The sequence below is a fragment of the Chrysemys picta genome, chromosome 3 (assembly GCF_011386835.1).
Source record: "Chrysemys picta bellii isolate R12L10 chromosome 3, ASM1138683v2, whole genome shotgun sequence".
Taxonomy (NCBI): Eukaryota; Metazoa; Chordata; order Testudines; family Emydidae; genus Chrysemys; species Chrysemys picta.
The window spans coordinates 176,567,704-176,588,755 of record NC_088793.1 but is presented as its reverse complement, the minus strand read 5'-3'; the positions used below and the strand labels follow the sequence as shown (position 1 = coordinate 176,588,755).

The 21,052-nt window shown below is 44.8% G+C and overlaps 1 protein-coding gene across 5 annotated transcripts in view; it reads right to left on the bottom strand.

The window, feature by feature from the left end:
• TTC7A (tetratricopeptide repeat domain 7A) overlaps window positions 1–21,052 on the bottom strand; it is a 280,895-nt gene that overhangs the window by 181,744 nt on the left and 78,099 nt on the right. For 3 of the 5 annotated variants that reach the window (XM_065589566.1, XM_005311464.5, XM_065589570.1), the window contains one exon: window positions 5,750–5,854. The exons of the other annotated variants lie outside the window; for them this stretch is intronic. In XM_065589566.1, the coding sequence (XP_065445638.1) occupies window positions 5,750–5,854 (105 nt within the window). The remainder of the gene's footprint in view (window positions 1–5,749; window positions 5,855–21,052) is intronic. 5 annotated transcript variants of the gene reach the window in all.

Sequence of the window (21,052 nt, the reverse complement as noted above, 5' to 3'; positions counted from 1 at the left end):
ACAGAGTATTCCCACGGCACCTGAAAAGTGTCTGACCCAAAACCTACCAGTGCCAATAGGCATCAGTGTCCTTTAGCTATTTACACATACTGGTCAGAGACCAATAAAGACAGAAGAGTGTTTTCTACTGAGACTCATCTCCCGACTTCCAGTCTAGTGCCCTAGTCACTAGCCCATGCTACCTGTCACTATTAAAGCTAGTCCCAGACTAGACTCCATTTGGCTCCATGATTTTTTAAAGCTCTACAATGACCTCCCTAGAATTCATAAAGAAGCAGACGGCATAGGAAGGTCTCCCCGTTGAAGCCAATCCTTTAAGGGAGGTTAATAACATGGGAGAGTCTGGAGCTGCAAGATGTTCAGAATTTGGTGCATGTTTGTAGTCACTAGCTCATCCATATGTATTTGTACAATTGGACCTTGAACATAATTAGGGACACGGAACTACTTCAATTCAAATTTGAAATTATTATTATTGACAACACCAACTTGTGCTGTGATCCCATAAGATTTCACAAACTCTGCAAAATTGGGTAAAGTCAGCACTCGGCTGGGAGAATTATAAGGAATGGTGGGTGCATCAGGAAGCAGCTCTAGTAGTTTAGTAGGTGGCTCTCTTTTCTTTGAATTCATACAGGACAAATGACTGAACATTGAGGGAGTGGCCTAGTGGTGCAGACTGTGTCAGCTTTCCAATGAAAATAACAAATGATTTGATCATCTGCAATTGTTTAAAATCTCACAGCACTTTCTGTAAGATAGTTTAAAGATGACTGGCTAGACGTCACTAGGGTCTGCATTACTCATTCCAGGCTGAACATAGCCCACGAGCTAGAACACAGTTTGTCCCTAGCCATGTTAGCTGGCCAAATTGTTGCCATGTTTTAAAAGATTTATAAACTGGTTCAGCAAACTGTGCTTGGGACCCAGGGCGGATAAGACCTCAAATCGCCTTTGGGCCAATGAAACACTTTAAATATATTGTACCACATATGGATGTGGAATAAACTGAAAGTTATAGCTTGTCCCAGAAAGATTTTAAATCTCAGGGGCACTGTTAATCATGGGTCCCATTGTGTCTCTGAATAGGCAAGAGTGATCTGTACAGGTGTACGAGTTTTAGCACTTTTCTGCTCCCTTGAGGCAGTTCTTTTAGGCCCTTAGACTAATGAAATATTGATTTGCTGTTCACCCCACACTTTTCTATTTGTAAAAACCTATAATTCTAATATAGGCTGAACAAGACATTACTTACTGCTCAGTGTGGGTCCAATCTTAGGAGTAACTGGGCTCTCTGGGGAACAGATCATCTGCCGGTGTAAATCAGCACAGCCCCAGTGAAATCAATGGAGCTATGCCAAGTAACATCAGCTGAGGATCTGGCTCTTAATGTCAACAGGAGCTGAGGGTATTCAGCTCTTTTCTGGCTCTGTATGTATTGATTTGCCTGGTGTAGTATTAAAGTATATGTTTATTTCAATTTACTTTGCACTGGAGATCTCTTTATAGATGCATAATGGGCATTTTGGACACACTAAATCACATTGGCGCATTCAACATTTTTATTTATTTTTGTTTTTTAAAAGTGTTCTGGGATACTGTGTACAAAGCTGGTACTATAAATTAAATGATTGCTTGATTAACCAGCAAAGAAACAGTTCTGTACTCCCCATGACACACTACAATTATCCAGACGCATAAATGGTGTTGAAATGATTTCAGTTGCTAACGGTACAAAATAAGATTAAAGTACTGCTTGCATCTGGACAGTAAACTATCAGGGTGTAGTAATGCACCAAAAGCATACAGTAGAGAGACAAAGAAAGCACGAGTTTGCTTTTTCATTTGTATAAATGATGTTCTTATTTCACCCTTTTTCTGGCTAAATAGCAATCAAATATTTATATTTATTTCATAATTTAACAAATAATACACTAGTCACATTTCCAGCAAGTTAGGAATTAATCAGATCTTACATTTCCTGAAAACCAACGTGTATTAATGTTTACAACAAAAAAGTTAATATTTTTTCCATTAGATTGTTCAATTAAATATTGATCCTGTTCTCTATTTAAGCGCCATTGATCACTGCTTTTCTAACTTGTTCAGCTTCAGTTTAGAATGATTTGATTCTAATTTTATTACCATGTAATTTAAATGCACATAATTACTGTAATTATGACATTTAGGGAAACAGCTCTCCCAAGGCAGAAGATCTTTTTAAGTTTACTGGCAAACCTACTTTTGCTGACAGAAGAATAGGTTACTACCTACTAGTGGATGGGGACTATGTAAGATTGACTTTTTTAAAATCAATTTCTGTAGTTTTAAAGGGATTCCACCCATTTTTGCCCAGTTTTACATCCCTGCAATCCCATTGACTTCAGTGTCAATTTAGCCCATTTACTGAAAGGAGAACAACAGTGATTAGTCATATATATATGAATTTTCAATTACCTGACCGTATTTCAGTGCTGTTATCTCCATCTAGTTCCCCATTCTGCCACCATCCATATAATCAGCAGTGCCTTCTTCAGACAGAATACTTACATAGTACAGCACTATTCAGTGTGAAAAATGGTGGCAGAATTGGGCCCTCATGGAATAGTGCTTGCAATTCAGTGAGAGCGGACATTTCCATACTTCATTGGACTGGATCCCATTTAAGGAAGTAAGGGCCTGATCCAAATAGAAAGACTCCCATTGACTCCAGTGGGTTTTAGATAAGCTTTAAATTAGAACACAGAAAATACATCTTGCCATTGGAACAACTGGGTAAATGACTGTTAAACACACATCCCCTCTCTTTCTCAATTTGTGTTTATCTAGGACTCGCTTGTCACTTTGCAATCTGCCATGAGTAAAGAACTGTGCACAGCTGGACTGCTCCAGGAGCAGACCAGGCAAGGAGTTATGACTCACTCACATTTATCTCCCAGACTCTCCTCTGGCTACACCAGCAACATATTACTTTTCATATGTTAGCTGTGCAACGCCTGTGCAGGGAATTATGGGGTACCTTATGCTGCCTTATTCTCTTCCCCCCCATAAGGGAAGATGGCCCTTATTTTTTAATCACTAGATCTTGCCTTATAACAGCTTTGAGTGTCCCTCTAATTCCTCATACACTCCAAAGATTAGGTAGAACAAATTCTAGTATTAAAGGAAATCAGCAGCTGTGTACCCATTCACTGGAATGGCAAGATGCGTTTTCCAAATCCTAACCTACACCATCAGAATGACAAAATGGCAGCTCATACTTTTCTTTATTAGAGTTATGACACCTTTTAACTTTTTTTAACTGATTAATTCTTCTTTGTATTCAGATGGCTCCAGACTGAGCCTGAATCTATGCCCAGCTGAAGGAGGGCACTCTGGGGTGACAACAGTAGACCAGGTGGGCTGGGGCATCTGCACAGAGGGGAGTGAGGGAGGTGGCTGGGGAATATTAAAAAAAAACAAGGAAGTGTACTGTTTCTCTGTTTATACTATGAGCTCTTCAAGGCAGGCACCGTGTCTTTCTATGTGTTTTTATGGTTTCTAGCACAAGGATCTTAATTGTGGCCTCTATGTGCTCCTGTAATACACATCGTCATAATAATCATCATCAACATCATCCTGATGTTTCGTTCAGTGCTGAAATCTAATCAAGTGCTGAAGATTATGTAGTCTGGGCAAAACACAAATTAATGAGGTTCAAATAGTTTTCTAATTTTGCACTTGTAATCTGTAAACTGCAGGTACATTAACTGTGGGAGCAAAAGAGAGGCAACGAATAAGCACCTGATCGCAGGCAAAAAATCAGGTGGCTAGGCCTCTAAATGTTATAATTGGAACCCGTAGTTGCATGTGCATAGTTTGAACCAACAATGGACTGTGAGCACATAATGAAATGGTTGCCATTAGATATTTGATCCTTAATATTTAAAGGGAGGAAGAAAGGAAAGCAGCTAAGCTAGCAGGAAAGCAGTAGCACAATATAGAGTAGACACAAAAATTCTGTTCCTTTTCTTTTCCCACAATGTAGTAGCCTAGTCCTTTCATCTCAACAAATATCAAAGGCCCATTTTATTCCAGTGGTAGAGGTCTTGGTTACAGCTTCAGTGCCTACAGAAAACATGAGATCATCACAATGATTTTACTTTCAGAACTGAACCTCAAAAGGTTCATTCATTCTAGTATTTCAGTTATATCTGCAGGCTAGTTATAGCAGGAGACTGCATGTATAGCAAGTAATGTGGAAGGAAAATGCAGCCTTCCCTAGTGCAAAGTTTGTGTTTAGCAGGAGCCACAGGATTGTCCATAAGTCAATAAGTATCCATCTGTTAGATGATGGTCATCTGTTTGTGACATTTATAATAGGCAGGAACCCTTTATTAGTATTCTGGCTTTCACTGGATTTATCATTATTGTATAAGATGGTTTTTGTCTAGGCTTGAGTCCTGCAAGAAGAATCGCGAGGCTGGCTCTCTGAGCTCACATAGAGCCCCGCTGACTTCATGGTCTGTGTGAACGCCTGCCTTAGTGACTTTCCTCACAGGACCAGTTTAAAAAACTAGGCAGAAGACATTTCCTAATCATGAGCACCTCAGGATACTCTAGTTCTAAGTGGTGAATACAATTTTTAATCTTGAAAACCATCTGATGAGAAAGGGTAAGCAGAATGTTCAACATAACCTGCTGCCTGTTTGCACTTTGCTTTTTAAAAATCTCTCTTAAGTATCAGACATTCAATTTCTGAATTAAAAAAAAAAGAAGAAGAAAAAATGTGTGCATGAATTTTAGTGCTCTGGAAAGGGGTCAGACTGATCACCATAGAAAGAGACATCCTATCTACTGAACAGGCACAGCCTGGGCAGTAGCAGCAGCTTCCCCATATGGTATCCCCCAGGGGCCTCAATCTTGACCCGGAGGGGCCATCTCTTCAGCGAGATGATATTTCTTGTCTTTTGTCAACTCACGTCAGACCTTTAACATTATAGCACAGCTTTTTTTGGCATGTGGTTGCTTTTGAAAAACATATATTGCCAGATTCTCATCTGGTGTAAGTTTATGTAGCTCCACTGACTTCAACTGAATTATGCTGATTTACACAGCTAAGGATCTGGCTCCTAGTGTGAAAAAAACCCTCAGATTTTCCACTCAACCGAAGCAGATTTTTATGATGTTTTCTTTTGTGCCTTTCTCCTCTTTTGTTTTATTTAAAATTTCCATCTGTAATCCCTTATTGGCTGCAGGAAGACAGCGGTGGAAAAGCAAGCTCTCATTCAATTAATTAAACCAAGCAGCAAAAGACTGACAGATGTTTCTGCTTTTTAGGATAATCAGAATTTCATGGGCGCTGTCTCCCACCCCCACTCTGTTTCTGGAGCATGTATTAATGCAACTGAAATACAAAAGCCTGACACAGTGACTCAAGAACAAAGGACTGAGCTGTCCAGCAGAGCTGTATGACTAATAGATGAGGGGCCAGGTTCACTCTACCCCCACCACAGCCGTTAGAATGTGAAGGTTAATGATTTGGAATCTATACTGGAAATTAACCTGAACAAGTAGCCCTAGGCTACCAAGGGAAATAATTCCTGATCATCTTGTATTTTTTCTTTGCTCTACTATGCCAGTGAATCTCATTTCAAAATTTCACTGCTGATATATATTTCACAGGGTTTGGTATTTTTTTACTGCACTATGGCACTGGTACTGCGGCACCCAATACATTATGTAAGAAGAATTGCATCAGCTCACTTACCCAGTGCAGTGGCCCAATGCAGACCTTAGCAGCCAGAAGAGGAACCATGGGATCTGCAGGACGCAACTTAGCACACTCTCTGAGCACTGACACAGCATATGCCGACTGGAGGGCGTGGGAAAAACAGTAGTCTGATTAGACAATGCACACAACAGTTACACTAGTCAGCAAAGATTCATGCATCAGCAACAAGTGAGTTGCTTTGCCCTCCTCCCCCAGCAAGAAACATATTGTTTTCAAAATGCCAAACAGCCAGACCTGGCAGCAAAAGGTGCAAGAGAACAATTTTCCCAATAAGTCAAAACACAGGCTTATACTAATTCTATTCTTCATCTCCCCCTGGAGTCCTGCAGTAATTCACAGTGACTACAGAGACACCTTCTAGTGACCCTGAAAGGAACTTGGGGAGCCTCCCCTTCAGCCAATTAAATCAAGACAAACTGAATCTTGCAGAGGTTTGGGCATCTAAATCAGTCTCTATCTGGTGGATTTTGTTTTTGGTCTCTCAAGTTCTGTAGCAAACAGTAATACCACCAGCGGCCCACAGACCACAGAGTTGACTTGACAAATGCAGTACAATGCACTATTCAGCAGGTGCCCAGAGAGAGCAGGCTGGATATGGTCACTATGCCTGGTAGAAGAATCTGAACTTTAATGCAGGTGGTATGAATAGCGTATGTTAGCTCTCACTGTCTCTCTGGGATTAAGTTACAATTAATGAATAACATTTAATAAATTTAGCACTTGCATGGCACTTTTCATCTTTAAAGCACTTTACAAACATTAACTAATCTTCAGAACATGCCATGAGGTAGGTACATACTGTAACACACCCATGGCCACCTAGGAATCTCTCAGAAATATGGGGACAAAACCCAAAATCTCCTGCTTCAAAAGCACATGTCCTTAGCACTCAGTCTAAAATAGAGTCTCTATTAGCAGTCTGGGGGTTATGACACGCAGTTGTGCAGTTCTCATTCCAACAACCTAAAGGCAGTAGTACAACAGTAGTAATGTAATACTATCTATAGCCTCATTTTACAGATGAAGAAAGAGAAAGAGGTTAAGTGAATTGTCTAAGGCCAGGAAAGTCAGGTCAGAGCTGGAATTAGAACTAATACATTCCAGACTCCCAGTCCTAGGGCAGTACCCAAAATGGCTGGTGTGTTCACAAGAGTTAACAACTCTAGACATTGTTTTACTTTTGTTTCTGTTTGTGGTTTTGAGGCAAGAATCTTTGGATTTCAAAAGGCACCTTCTTCCTCTCTCACATGGCTCTGGTCATGGTGTTTGATACAGGGGCTCTCTTTACCCTCCTGGGTTGAGTTACAAGTTTTGACATGGTTCAAGAAAGGATCATGACCTGACATATTCCAATCCCCTCCTTCTGCTTGTATTCCAGCCACAGCTCTATTACAAGGCAATACACACCTTACCCTAGTGAGCATCAACAGAGGGATACACCCAACTCCTAGTACCTCAACATGTGAGAGTTTATTCTCAAGACTGGGTTTGCAAAGGGCTGCATTGTCCACCTTTATTTACAAGGATTACAAATTAATTAAACATGGGTGGGAGAATCTCAACTCTGGGCAAGCAGAGGTCAGATGCAGAGGAAACGGATCCAGTCTGCTTTTAACTGCATTTGTATAATCAAGAAAGTGAAGTTCTATGTTTGCTGGCAACTGCCTTTTGGGTCAGAAATAAGATGGTTGGTGAGATGTCTAAGCTATGAGTTCTCAAGCTGGGAGTCACACACAAGTCCAGGGAGGTCATGAGCATCCTCCCTTTTTTTATGGTCAGATGGTTAGAGATCCCATGGGGAAAAGCTGAACCCACTGGTTTAACAAGAATTTTCACCTATCAAAAATATACATACAATACTTTGGCGGATCAGCTCCATACTTTTCAACTTTGGGTTGTATTAATTGTAACCACCTTGGCATGTAGAGTTTTTTTGTAACGTGGAACAAATAGGTGCATCTCTCAGCACATCTTTTTTTGTGCTCAAGTCCAACATCTGCAGGAAATCCACTTGCCTAGAAAGTTTTCCCCATCCCAATCTGTTAGATGCAAACTCTTCCCTGTCCAAATATATAAAAGGATCTCTGTCTACTTTTGACAAGGAAACTACTCTCACAGCCTCTATGAAGTCACGTGCAGTGATGGTGAAGAAGTCTGGTAATAGATTGTTTTAAATTCAATATTTTTGAAGGGGCCCATGCTCATCGTTTTGTGGAGCTTCAAAGGTACAGAAAGAAGCAAGGCAATACACTATGGCAAGGATGTGGGGGGCCAGGGGAAATCAGACAGTTTTCTTACTCTGATTAAACTTGTCATGGTTCTGAATCCAACAAAAGACTCATAATTTAAATGAAAACTCTTCTCCAACTGTTAAACCCAACACCAACATGGCAAAAAATCCTATTTTCTAATTATGTAATGAAGGTACACCACCTCTTCAACTGTTCTCTGATGATGGACTTCACATGAACAACCTTAAGAGTGATTTTCAATTATATTTCCTTGATTATTTTCCCAAGAGAGTCTAAAGAGAAGAATTCTTCTAACAGTTACAATGGATTCCTTCAGTTCCATGCAACTAAACTGATTGTGCTGCCTAAAAGTCTTTGTTCTTTGGCTCACTTTCATCTTTTTACACCTCAGTCTGTTCCTGGCCTCTCCTCTTCCATCCCCAACAAAACAATGAAACAAATATTTGAAAGAGAGAAATAAATTCACTAAACGTTTAGAGGATAATGAAACCATGAGATGGATAATGAAACCATCAGCAGGGGTTTCTAAAGAGCAAATATTGCCAAGCAAACTTTGTTTGGCCTCTTGGATAGAATTATACCACTAACAGACTAAGGTAATGCAACAGATGTAACATTTTGATTTCAACACAGCATTTGCTCTTCTCTCACCCAGGTACCAGGAAGCTCTTTTTTGGTATTTTTAATATTCCAGCTATGGTGGGAAAGGTTTCTCAAAAAGGTGGGGTTTGTAGCATGCTCTAAAAGTGCTCATACTTTGGTTTAGACTAAATCCCTCTGGTAGTTGGTTCCACAGCTGTCCCCCTCAATTGAAAATGCTTTATCACCTTGGGGCTTGTAAGCTGCCTTGCCCCAGAGGAGCACAACTGTCTTGGTGGGTCATGCATCAAAATGCAGTCACTCATATGGCTGGGTTCTGACCTGTTGATAATGGCTTTGAAATTCAGAACCAAGCACTTGAATTGGCAATGGAAGCAGACTGAGAGCCACTGATGGGTGCAGAGTACAGCTTATGGAAATCTATCCTACTGCAGGGGTGAGCTGTCACATTTTCCACAAACGAGAGCCTCTGCATTGCTTTCACCTTCAACCTGGCCCAGATACAGTGAGTTACAGTAATCCAGCTTGGAGGTGAAAAGTGCATGGGTCTCTGTGGCTGGATCCTTTTCTGGGAGGGCTGGGAAGTCTCCCAGCCAGCTGGAAGTAAATGATGATATTGTTCACTACTGAAAATAATAATGCCCAGCTCTTATATAGCACTTTTCACCAGTAGATCTCAAAGCACTTTACAAAGGGAGGTAAGTATCATTATCCCTATTTTACAGAGAGGGAAACTGAAGCACAGAACAGAAACATGATATTACATGTCCATCCAGGGTTAGTGATAAGTCAAGCAAGATGCTGAGACTTCACACTACTTTCACTAAAGGGAGGGCAGTTCAGTGGTCCAGCTAGCTCTTCAAGTCCAGGGAGTGTTTCCCTGGTACAATTCTGGTCTTGTCCACCCTGGATGGAGACCAACCCTGAAATGGCAGGGAAATGGACTAGTTCAGTCATTCTCAAGCTTTTCCATAGCAGGACCTCACTTTCCATGGGACCCCCAACCCATCTAGCTGGGATTCAGCTGGACCCATTTCCATTTAGCAACACACAAAGGGCATGGTGGTTGCGACTCCTGATGCCCATTCATGACACTCCTTGGGGGTCCTGAACCAGAGGAGATGAATCCCCAGATTACTTGAACTCATCAGGTCTTCCCATCTAATTTGTATGATTCTGTGAATCCCAAGTGTGCACATCACTACATTCGCTTTTGGCTCTTAACCTATGACTTTAATTTTTCCCCTCTTCTCTTGCCTCTGCATCTAGCTAGTTAAGAAATTACAGGCTGTGACGCTGTATGGAATATGTGGGACACTTTGTGATATTATTGATACCAGTACTATAAAATTGCAAGGAATCTGACCAGATATGCTATGTGACATATCTGCAAAAATGTTATAATTTGTCTACTATGATAATCTTGTTTATATGTTTGTATCACCTTTGTATTGTAAATTATAAGTATGTACAGTACATCTGTATTTCCAAACTTGTGCTCTGTTTCTGGATGACACCCCCAGACAAATTGGCATCAGCAGTAGGCCTGCTTGATAGCCCATCAAGGATCAGCAAGACAGGAGGGGGAATGCTTATGAACAGAATTCTGAGGCCTTTCAATGCCATGTGCTGTAAAGCTTGTGTTTGGGGACACAGGAAGTACAAGCCACACGGCAAAAGAAGATAAAAGTCAGTTGCATCATCTCCATTTTGTCTTCAAACCTGCTTCCTACCTCTGTAGTAACTTTTCTACAAACTGAAGCTCTAAATAAAGGACTGAATGACCCATCCAAGCTGTGATTGTGTTCCAGAGGTACTTTCAAGCCAGCAAACTCACCAATACTGCTAAGATCCTGATATATGGACTTTGAAGTCTTTGTACGTATGTGATTGCTTTACCATTTAACAACTCTCTTGTTCTTTCTTTTTTCTTTATAATAAATCTTTAGTTTTAGCTACTAAAGGATTGGCTGGCAGCATGGTATTTTGGGTAAGATCTAACCTAATATTGACCTGGCAATGTGGCTGGCGCTTTGAGTTCAGAAGAACATTTTGTATAGCGAGCAGAGTTTTAAAATAACTTCGCACTATACTGGACTTAGATGCTGACTGGGAGCCAGAGAACTGGAATGCAAGAGGGGGCTCATTGAAAACCAGTGTGGGGATCAGAAGCAGAGTTTATGACTGGTTGGGGAGCTTAACTTCAGTGTTACCCACCAGTCTTGGGAGTATCTGCTCTCCTTTTTGCAGCCTGGCCTGACCTTGGCATTTCCAGTGAGGGCTGCCCAAGGCACACCAGTCCACACAGGCAATCAGCTTCAACATTAATTATTAAAATAATTGCCAGCCCCCTCCACCCCCTTTCTGTGATTACAGTTTTTAACATAAATATGCTCTCACTAATGATGACCAAATATCTTCATATACACTGCCATCAGGAAAATAGCTATGTCTGAATTTAGGAATGGTTTCTTGGAATATATATCCCCCTACCCGCCCCTCCCAAACACATACACATATACTCTGTTTCATTTTCAGGAATCTTTGGAAATTTCCATTTGCTGTACTGTCTTCAACAGACAAACCTCTCTTGTCCTGTGCCCCTTTACCTCAATCAAAAGAAACCAAACTATTGACTGTCCCCTAGCTGGCTGACCTTTGTAACAGGATCTTTAACCAATGAATGTTCAATATTTTAACTTTCATTCCCCAGTGATGCTATTTAAGGAGCCATCTGAGGCCTTTGCTGCTCCCAAGGCTCCTGACTGCAACGCAAAGACAAACGTGCTTTTTTTATGCTGGTTACCTAGCAACCAGCTTAAGCTTTTGCAAGGAAACCAGCAGAAGGGGCAACCTAAATCACAAAATTCATCTGCTCTTGCTGCAGAATTATGTATCAGATATATTTATATCTTTCTTTCTAATCTTCTAGAAGGCTTTATGTCGGCATTATAGGCATGTCTTTCAGTCAAATGTAAGGCTCTTGATAAAGATGTTTGCTTTTGTTGCATCGTTTTTAAATAAGAATAAAGTATTCCTATTTCTGGTTGGAACATGGATGGAAAAAGCTTAAAATGTAAACACATCATATTAACTACTCATTATTTGGCTGTGGCTATTACATATCAATAAACACATATATTCCTCATTGGATCACACTGAGCAGCTCCTCTCTGCAAAACTGACTTCAAGGGAAGCAACTGAAATCAAAACTACATGCTGACAGCGCAGCGCTGAGCAGCCCCACACTACACGCAAACATTAACCAATGCTTAGCCAGCAGTGGACACAGAACCCATGGCTCTGGAAACAGTGAGCTTCCCTTCCCCAAGCAGACTGCTGAGTGCCTGAGATGCTGACAAGAATGTAACTATTATTATTTGTATAGCACCAACACACCCCGAAGCATTATATTGCTAATAACATTTTCAAGTGTCAGGTGTCCTCTTCCTCCCTCCGTTACGCATGCACAAAGGCAGGAAGGTTAAGAGCAGACATTGGCAGTCCCTGTGGTGTAAAAGTTCTTTACTGCCTGTTTTTCTGAAGTGCCATGACTGTGGTTTAAGCCACTCTCGCTATTCTGCATAGCTTACACAGTAATGTCCCTAGCACCTGCCAAGACAGGGGGAGCAGGAATGATGTAATTGCTCCCAAACTCATGCAATCGCTGCCCTTGCTGCAAGTGCTACGACAGCTGTCCACTCTAGATGTTTAGTAGCATACTGGGTGCTCCATGAACTTGGAGGCAAGCACTGTGGGTGCCCTATGGGCTCTAATGTTTGGTAGGTCAAACAAGCCTCCGAAGGTAACTCCTCCACCACTGTCCTTTCAACTACCATGGGGCCTTCCCCATCCTCACAACCTATCTCCCTTCCTCCAGTGCAAGAGTGAGAAGAGCAGTAAATTCACGCGTCAGCAGATACATCACACTGCCCTCTACTGGCCTAAGAGTGCTCAGCCCATTCACCACATTCTCCCCCGCCTTGAATAAATTTCAAAACCAATAATGGAGATTTGGTTTCTCTCGACGTTTTTCAACATAAACATTTATTTTTTACATTTTTTAAAATTAAATAATGCTCCCATGCACTGTATAAAGAGAATGTCTTGAATGGCCATCTGCCTGACACAGGAGGCCATCACTACGTTAAAGTAAGTTTAATTAACTATCCAGGCACCCGGTGCTTTTTGTAAGAGTGGTTTTTATTACTGTTTAAAGCTAAAGAAATAAATAATTCCGTAGCTGTCCCTAAATAGCTACAGTTCAGATTCATATAGGGAAACCTACCCATTGGCATGAAGGCCAAAATCATACGTCCTGAGAGAAGCACAGTGAGAAGACGGTGCACATTAATGTCTAATACTGCCCAAAGCAGGTGAGTGTGTTAAGGAGGCACCTTTAGCATTTCATCTTTACAGAGAACAGGTCGCCACAATTTTGGGGCATAAGGGATTCGTTTAAGGAATGGTCCGTCCCTATGATGTATTGAGAATCCTCCACTGACAAGGAATTCAGGACCCAGAGCATCTTGTAGGACTGGAGCCTAGAAAGGCCTAGAAAGGCAGGAATATGAGAGGGGAACATGTAACAGACAGCTGGTCTGCAGCCAGTGCAATGCTTGCAGTTGCTAGGGCACCAATTCACATCCCTTGTGCTTGTAATAAATCACTCAGGCACCCAAGTTTGACAACTTTGGCCTAACAGAAGTGCCCTGGTTTGCACAGGTGTCATACATGAGTAACTTGCACCAACTCCAGTGGACGATGCTTGGCTGGGGAGGGGTCAACAGAGAAGTGGACTACCCCAAACTGCCAAACCGGGTCTACGCAAACCTCCTTGAAACCCCCACCAAAACCGGCCCTTCTTTCTTCACTCTGCTCCCCTGATAGAGGTCCCAGTTTTGCACTTTGTAAATCTTGTCATGCTAAGTTAACCATGTTCAGCCTAATAACCCACGCTGTGCCCTGGCAGCGCAGAAAATCGGTAAAGCTGGCTTATCGGGTTTTCTGAAGGTTCCCTCAGGCAACATAGGGCTGATGTAGTGACTACCACACCACTTCCCACTCTCAGACACCACCCATCCCCAGTGTAAAGGGCATGACTGGCGAGCCACCACATCCAGCCAATCTTTGGCTGCCATATCAGCATATTGTGGGATGTTAACATCAGGTGCATCTTAGAGCAGCTCCAAGTTGTGCCTTAGGACTAACCTGGCACCCAGCATCTCCAAGACTGGGGAGGGGGTTCCATAAAATTGATTCAAAGACACCTTCATCCCTGTCCAGAACTTCATTAGGTGCAAAAAGGTCTTTCCCAATGACCTAGCATTATAGCAACAGATGCACTCAGAATGCCCAGACAGATAGATAGAAAGATGTAACTTAAAACTTTGAATACACAGGCTTGGAAGTTTCACACTGTATTTTTCTCAATCAAATGAAAGGTAATTCTTTTGTTTGGAAAACACACCTCATTGCACACACTTGGACTACAATGGGTAAAAATTCCTTTCTAGAAATCACACATCTGTGTTCAGAGAAGCACAGCAAAGTGAAATCACTGTTATTCTATTATTTCTATTGTTTCAATTCAGCTGTACAATAAAAAGGTTATGTTTCTTTGCGTAATCTCATTCACCATTTAAAGAAAAAAAAATGGTTACCTATCTTTCGTAACTGTTGTTCTTCAAGATGTGTTGCTCATGTCCATTCCATGCTAGGTGCGTGTACGCCCATGTGCATGGCTGCCGGAGATTTTTCCCTTTGTGATATCCATAGGGCCGGCTTTGGCGCCCTCTGGAGTGCTGCACTTATGCGCCAGTATATGAGGCGCTGCCAGCCCTGCAGCCTCTCAGTTCCTTCTTGCGGTCAACTCTGACAGCAGGGAAAGAGGGTGGGTCATGAAATGGACATGAGCAATACCTCTCGAAGAATAACAGTTATGAAAGGTAGGTAACCGTTTTTGCTTGTTTGAGTGCTTACTCATGTCAATTCCATGCCAGGTGACTCACAAGCAATATCCCTGGAGGTGGGCTTGGAGTTCACAGTTGTACAACTTGCAACACTGCTCTGCTGAAGTTGGCATCGTCCCGGGCCTGCTGGGTGATGGCATAATGGAACATGAAGGTATGGACTGAAGACCAGGTAGTGGCTCTGCAGATACTCTGAATCGGCACCTGTGCCAAGAAGGCGGCTGACAAGGCTTGCACTCTGGTAGAATGGGGAGTTACAATCGCCGACGATGACACCTCTGCGTATTCATAACAGAACTTGATGCAGGTGGTTATCCACAAGGAGATCCTTTCATCCTGTCCGCCACCGCAATGAAGAGCTGTGTTGACCCGTGGAAGGATCTGGTTCTCTCTATTTGTGAGGCTTGGGGAAGAACACCGGAAGAAATATGTCCTGATTATTGTGAAATTGAGATGCCACCTTCAGTAAGAAGGCTGGGTGGGGCCGCAGCTGGACCTTGTCCTTATAGAACACCGTATAGGGTGGTTCCAATGTGAGCACTCTAATCTCAGAGATCCTTCGGGCCGAAGTAATTGCTACAAGACCAAGGAGACCTTCAACGAGAGAAGCAGCAGAGAACACAAAGCTAATGGCTCGAAGGGAGGCCCCGTGAGTCTTGACAGTACCAGGTCTAGGTCTCAAGGTGGGATAGGGTCACGAACTTGAGGATAAAGTTGCTCCAGACCCTTCAGAAACCTGATTGTCATGTCATGGGAGAAGACTGATCTACCCTGGACCATAGGGTGGAAGGCCGAGATGGCCGCCAAGTGAACTTTGATTGATGAGAGTGCCAGATGTTGGTACTTGAGACACAACAGATAGTCTAAGAGGGATTGTAGTGAGGTCTGGTCAGGAGGAAGATTCCATTCCGAAGCTCAACACATAAAACATTTCCATTTTGCTAGGTAGGTCACCTTGGTGGAGGCCTTTCTGCTACCCATCAGGATTTGCTGGACTTGTGCCAAGCATGCTTGTTCCTCCACATTTAGCCACATAGCAGACAAGCCGTCAGGTGCAGGGATGCTAGGTTCGGGTGCAGCAGACGGCCGTGGATCTGGGACAGTAAGTCCGGCTGGAGCAGGCGTTCTAAAGCTGTCACTATCAAGAGCTTCAACAGCATGCTGAACCAGTGCTGGTGCCATGCCAGAGCTATCCAGATCACCCTCGCCTCATCTGATCTTCAAGAGTACCCTGTGTACTAGTGGTATTGGTGGGAAGGTGAACATCAGCAGCTCTGATGACTGGAATAAGAAGGCGTCAGACAGGGAACCTCTGTCGAGCCCGTGGACCAAGCAGAACCGGTAACACTTCCTGTTCTGTCTGAATGCAAACAGGTTCACCTGGGGGTTCCCCACCTCTGGAAGATCACACTGACCACGTCTGGGCGGAGTGACCGCTCGTGGCGAGACGAGAAGGACCTGCTAAGGAGATCCGCTAGTGCATTTCTGGCCTCCAGGAGGTGCAACACCACGAGATGAATAGCATGCTGTATGCAGAAGTCTCACAACCCGAGAGCCTCTTGGCACAGGGCTGAGGGGCGGGCCCCGCCTCACTTGTTGATGTAGAACATTGCTGCGGTATCATCTGTCAGACCTTGGACCACCCTGTCTCTCAGGTAGAGAAGAAACACTTGACATGCCAGGCATATTGCCTTGAGTTCCTTGACATTTATGTGGAGGGAACGATCCTCCTGCGACCAGAGACCTTGTGTGCTGAGGCCACTGAGGTGGGCTCCCCACCCTAAGTCTGAGTCGTCGGAGACCAATGTCACAGAGGGGGATGGCGGTATGAAGGGAATCCCCTCCAACACCACGCCAGAGAAGACCGGATGAGCAGCGGAACTGTAACCACTAGGTCCATATCATATCTGCCAGAAGCATAGACTGAAGCCAGCCATGTCTGCAGGGGTCTGAGACGCAGGGGGCATGATGGACCATGTAAGTACATGCTGCCATGTGATCCAGCAGCTGGAGGCATACCCAGGCGGTGTGAGTGGGTGAGCTCTGACATGGGTGATGAGGTCTGACATAGCCTTGAACCATGACTCTGGCAGAAAGGCCCTGGCCTGGGTAGAATCGAGCACTGCCCCTATAAACTCTATCTGCTGAACCGGGGTAAAAGTCGATTTCTGTTCATTTATAAGTATTCCTGACAAGTGGCCCGCACCAGACTGAGGCTGTGCCGAACCTGCTTTTGCAACCTGCCTCTAACAAGTATGCTTCGACGCCTCAGGAAAGTGGCCACTTCCACCATGCATTTTGTGAAGACTCTTGGGGGCGATGAGAGGCCGAAGAAGGGCAGTGCCGTGAATTGGTAATGGCGTTGGCCCACCATGAATTGGAGTAATCTCCTGTACCCATGGAAAACAGAAATATGAAAATAGGCATCCTTTAAATTGGGGACGGAGTACCAATCTCACGGATCCAGAGAGAGGATGATGGAGGCCAGGGAGACCATGCGGAACTTCAACTTCTTGAGATACTTGTTGAGGTGACGCAGGTCTAGGATGGCTCTTTGGCCTTCGGGATTAGGATGTACTGAGAATAAAATCCCTTCCCCTTCATACAGCCCCTACCCATAGGAGGGTCTCTATCTCCTGGATGAAGAGTTGCTAGTGAGAAGGGTCCCTGAAGAGGGATAGGGAAGGGGGGTGGGAGGGAAGAAAACTGCAGGGTGCAGCCAACCACTATGAGCACCAAATGATCCATGATGACCTTGGCCCATGCAGAGAGGAAGGGGAGATAGGAGGTCCAGAAATAAATGGGGGGATGGATCCTGGGGTGAGACTGCAACTGTGTCCTCGTGTGCACCCTCAAAATGACTGAGAGCCACCTGAGTGACGCTGAGGGCCCGACTAGGCAGCTGAGGGGGACAGAGTGGGTCAGCGGTGTTTAAAGCCCCCATCCTTTCTTTTGTAGGAGCTCTGACGCTAAGGGCCCAAGAATCTGGGCAGAGCTGACACCCAGAAGTGTTTCCTAGAGACCTGTGGCGTGGACAGGCCCAAGGAGTGAAGCATGGCGCAGGAATCTTTCAGGCCATGCAGCCTGGCATTCATCTCCTCCGAAAATAGAGCAGTGCCCTTGAAGGGGAGGTCCTGAAGGGACTGCTGCACCTCCTGGGACAGTTGATGCAGATGGACTGCTGCCATGAGCCTTGCTACATGGACACCATAGAGGCCATGGACCTGGCTGCCAAATCAGCCACATCCAGCGCAGTTTGGAGTGAGGACCTAGCCACAGTCTTGCTCTCCTCCAAGACCGAAGCGAACTCCTGGCTGAGCGCCTGTGGCAGGGAGTCCTTGAATTTTGCCAGGGAATCCCAGATGTTATAATGGTGTCTCCCCAGCAATGACTGCTGGTTGGAGGTCCTAAGTTGGAGACTGGCCATGGAATAAATTTTCTTCCAAAAAGGTCCAGTTTCCTTGCGTCCTTATTTTAAGGTGTGGCGCTCGCCTGACCCTGCCTATCTCGTTCGTTGGCCACCATGACTACAAGAGATCTGGGATGGTGGGTGGGAGTATAAGTACTCATAGCCCTTGGCCAGGATGTAGTACTTCTTTTCTGCCCTCTTCAAAGTTGGGGGCAGGGAGAACAGAGTTTCCCAGAGGGCCTTAACTACCTTTAGAACCTCATCGTGTACTGGTTGTGCCATCCTAGATGGCGCCACAGCAACCAGAATATCAAGGAGGCTGTCTGAGGGTTCAGTAAGTTCCTCTGCCTCTAACCCCAAATTCGAGGCCACTCTCTTCAAGAGGTCCTCATGTGCCCAAAAGTCATCCAGAGGGAGGGGGTGGGCAGGCCTGGCGACCACCTCATCTGGGGACGATGGCAACACTGGGCAAGGGACAGGTACCCCTTCCTCTATTGGGGAGGCTTCCCCTTGACTCGAAGCCTGTACCTCAGTACCTGCTTTGGAACCCTAATCTGACTCCAGTACCGAGACAGGGGGTGCCGCAGTCCGCTTCCCTGATGCGGTGAAGGAAGACCGCTGAGAGTATGGTCCTGGCATTATAGGGAGCCCCTAAGAATTCCAGTATGGCCATTTGAGTGGTTATTGCCCGTGTGGCCAGGCGCCCACTGCAGGGCCGACCAGAGCCTTCGGGGAACTCCAATCCCCTTCCAACTCCGAGGAGGCATCCTCTCTCGGAGACCAAAGTGGCACTGATGGTGCCTCTCGCTGTTGGCTCTGATGCAGCACTGAACGGTGCCGGGGAGAAGGTGACTGCTGGCGGAGATCCGAAAAGCGGTGTTGTGTTGGAGACTGAAGTTGAGTCAGTGGTGAGACATGTGGAGACAGAGACCAAGGTGATGGAGATTGGGAACGGGGCGTCAGAGAACGGCAGTGCAGTGACTGGTGCTGGAGGCTGACAGTGCCAGGGAGATCTGGACTGATGCTGAATGGTCCATGATCCTTGTCTCAGTGCTGGGGACTGGGAATGTAGGCTTGGGGACCGAGGCTGTGGAGTAGGAGACCATGGGTGCAGTGCCGGAAACTGGGGCCATGGCATTGTGGAGCAGTGCCAGGACTCCAGAGAGCACTAATGCCCAAGTAGCCACTGGGGTGGACCCCTGGGTGGCTTACCCTTAGGAGGCGGGGCCTTGACTGGTTCTGCCAGTAGGGGACGGTATCTCAGAGTAGACAGCATTGGTAAAGCCATCAGGTCCCTGACTGCTTGGAAGACTTCTGGTGTGGAGGACACCAGAAGGTGCATGGGAGCACTGCCACTCCCTGCAGTCAGAGGCGGTTCCCATACCGGTCTCAAAGCCCTGAGGAGGGAGGCTGCACCTTGCAGTCCTGTCAGAGGCAGATGGCCCAACCTGGATCCTTTGCCTGCCACCCCTTTTCCATCTTTCTATGAGGCTGGGGAGGTCCTCAGTCAGTGCGCTGCTTTCTGTGGTGCTTTTGCAGCATCGGTCATGGTGAGCAGTGCTGGGAGGAAACCACTGCCGGCGGGGCGCTCCATACTGAGACTGAGGTACTTGGTGCTGAGTCAGAGCAGGAGGATTCCAGAGATTGGTCTGAAAGTTGCCTCTATCAGAAGAGCATTGAGACGAATGTCTCTATTCTTTTGAGTGCGTGCCGTAAAGTTCTTACAGATTTTGCACTTCTCTTTAATGTGCGATTCCCCCGGACACCTTAGACAGCTTGAGTGGGGGTCGCTGACAGGCACAGGTCTATGGCAGATGGCACACGGTTTGAAACCCTGGGACTGGGGCATGCCCTGTCCCAGGGACAAAGCCCCTAAGGGGACTATTAACTATCTAGACTAACTACTTATCTAACTATACTTCATAGCTGTATATAGTTCATTAAGTCAAACCACTAAGAGCACTTTGTAAACTGTAAAGGGAGAAAGGCGTTCCTGCAACCCTCACAGGCAGTAAGAAGGAACTGAGAGGGCGCAGTGCCAGTGGCTCCTCATATACTGGTGCAGAAGTGTGAGACTCCAGAGGGCGCCAGAGCCGAGCCTACGGATACCACTAAGGGAAAAATCTCAGGCAGCCGTGCAGGTGAGTGCGCACACACCTAGCATGGAATCGACATGAGCAAGCACTCGAAGAACCACTGATTTACCCAATGTGAATATCCTACAGAGCAGTGTTCCCATCTTTGTGAAGAAGAGGAGCTAACATAAAATAATGCATAAATCCTACGTTTATATAAGGTATGCTCATTTACTACTGACCTAATGGTCAGACTGATACACCTGTGAAAAACAACATACTCCACTTGGCTAATTTGTTAGCTGGCGGATGGAAGAAATGGCTGGAATTTTGACTCTCAAGTACCCCTTGACTTGGTGAAGGAGGAATATGAAGTGCAAGTTAACACAAGCAGAACATAGTGTAAATAGAGAGCAAGATTGGATTTGACACCACTTTTACACAGGACAGATTTTGCAATTTAATATTGAAGGTTTCAAGATTTGCAGGTCAATAAAAGGGTCTACTGATCTGGGTTCCCATGACACCAAAGATTTATGAGTCTGATTTCCAATGCTGCAGGAAAAGTTCCATCTCGGGATGTGGGATCTCATGTCTTGGTAATGTGGTCAGGAATTGGCTGTGGCTGAGAGAGAGGTGAAAACAGATCTCTTACCTCTGAAAGCTTGAGTGTATTTTGCATTCTATGGTCTACACAGACCACACTGCTCATCATCCCTCCCTGCTACATTTGAGTGCTTACATTTAAATGAATTCTGTTCTGCACAAGCTGCAAAGCAGTATAAAAATGTATGCCACATCTCCCATTAGAAAGATGACGCATTGCAGAGTATACGACAGGAATCCTCTAGGAATACTTCAGACTAGAAATGGAATACTGCACAGATAGGACTGTTGGGTAAAGGGAACTACCTCTGCTCCATATAAGGCTCAGAGTATTTAGAGCTCTCTTCACTTCCTGAACATTTAAA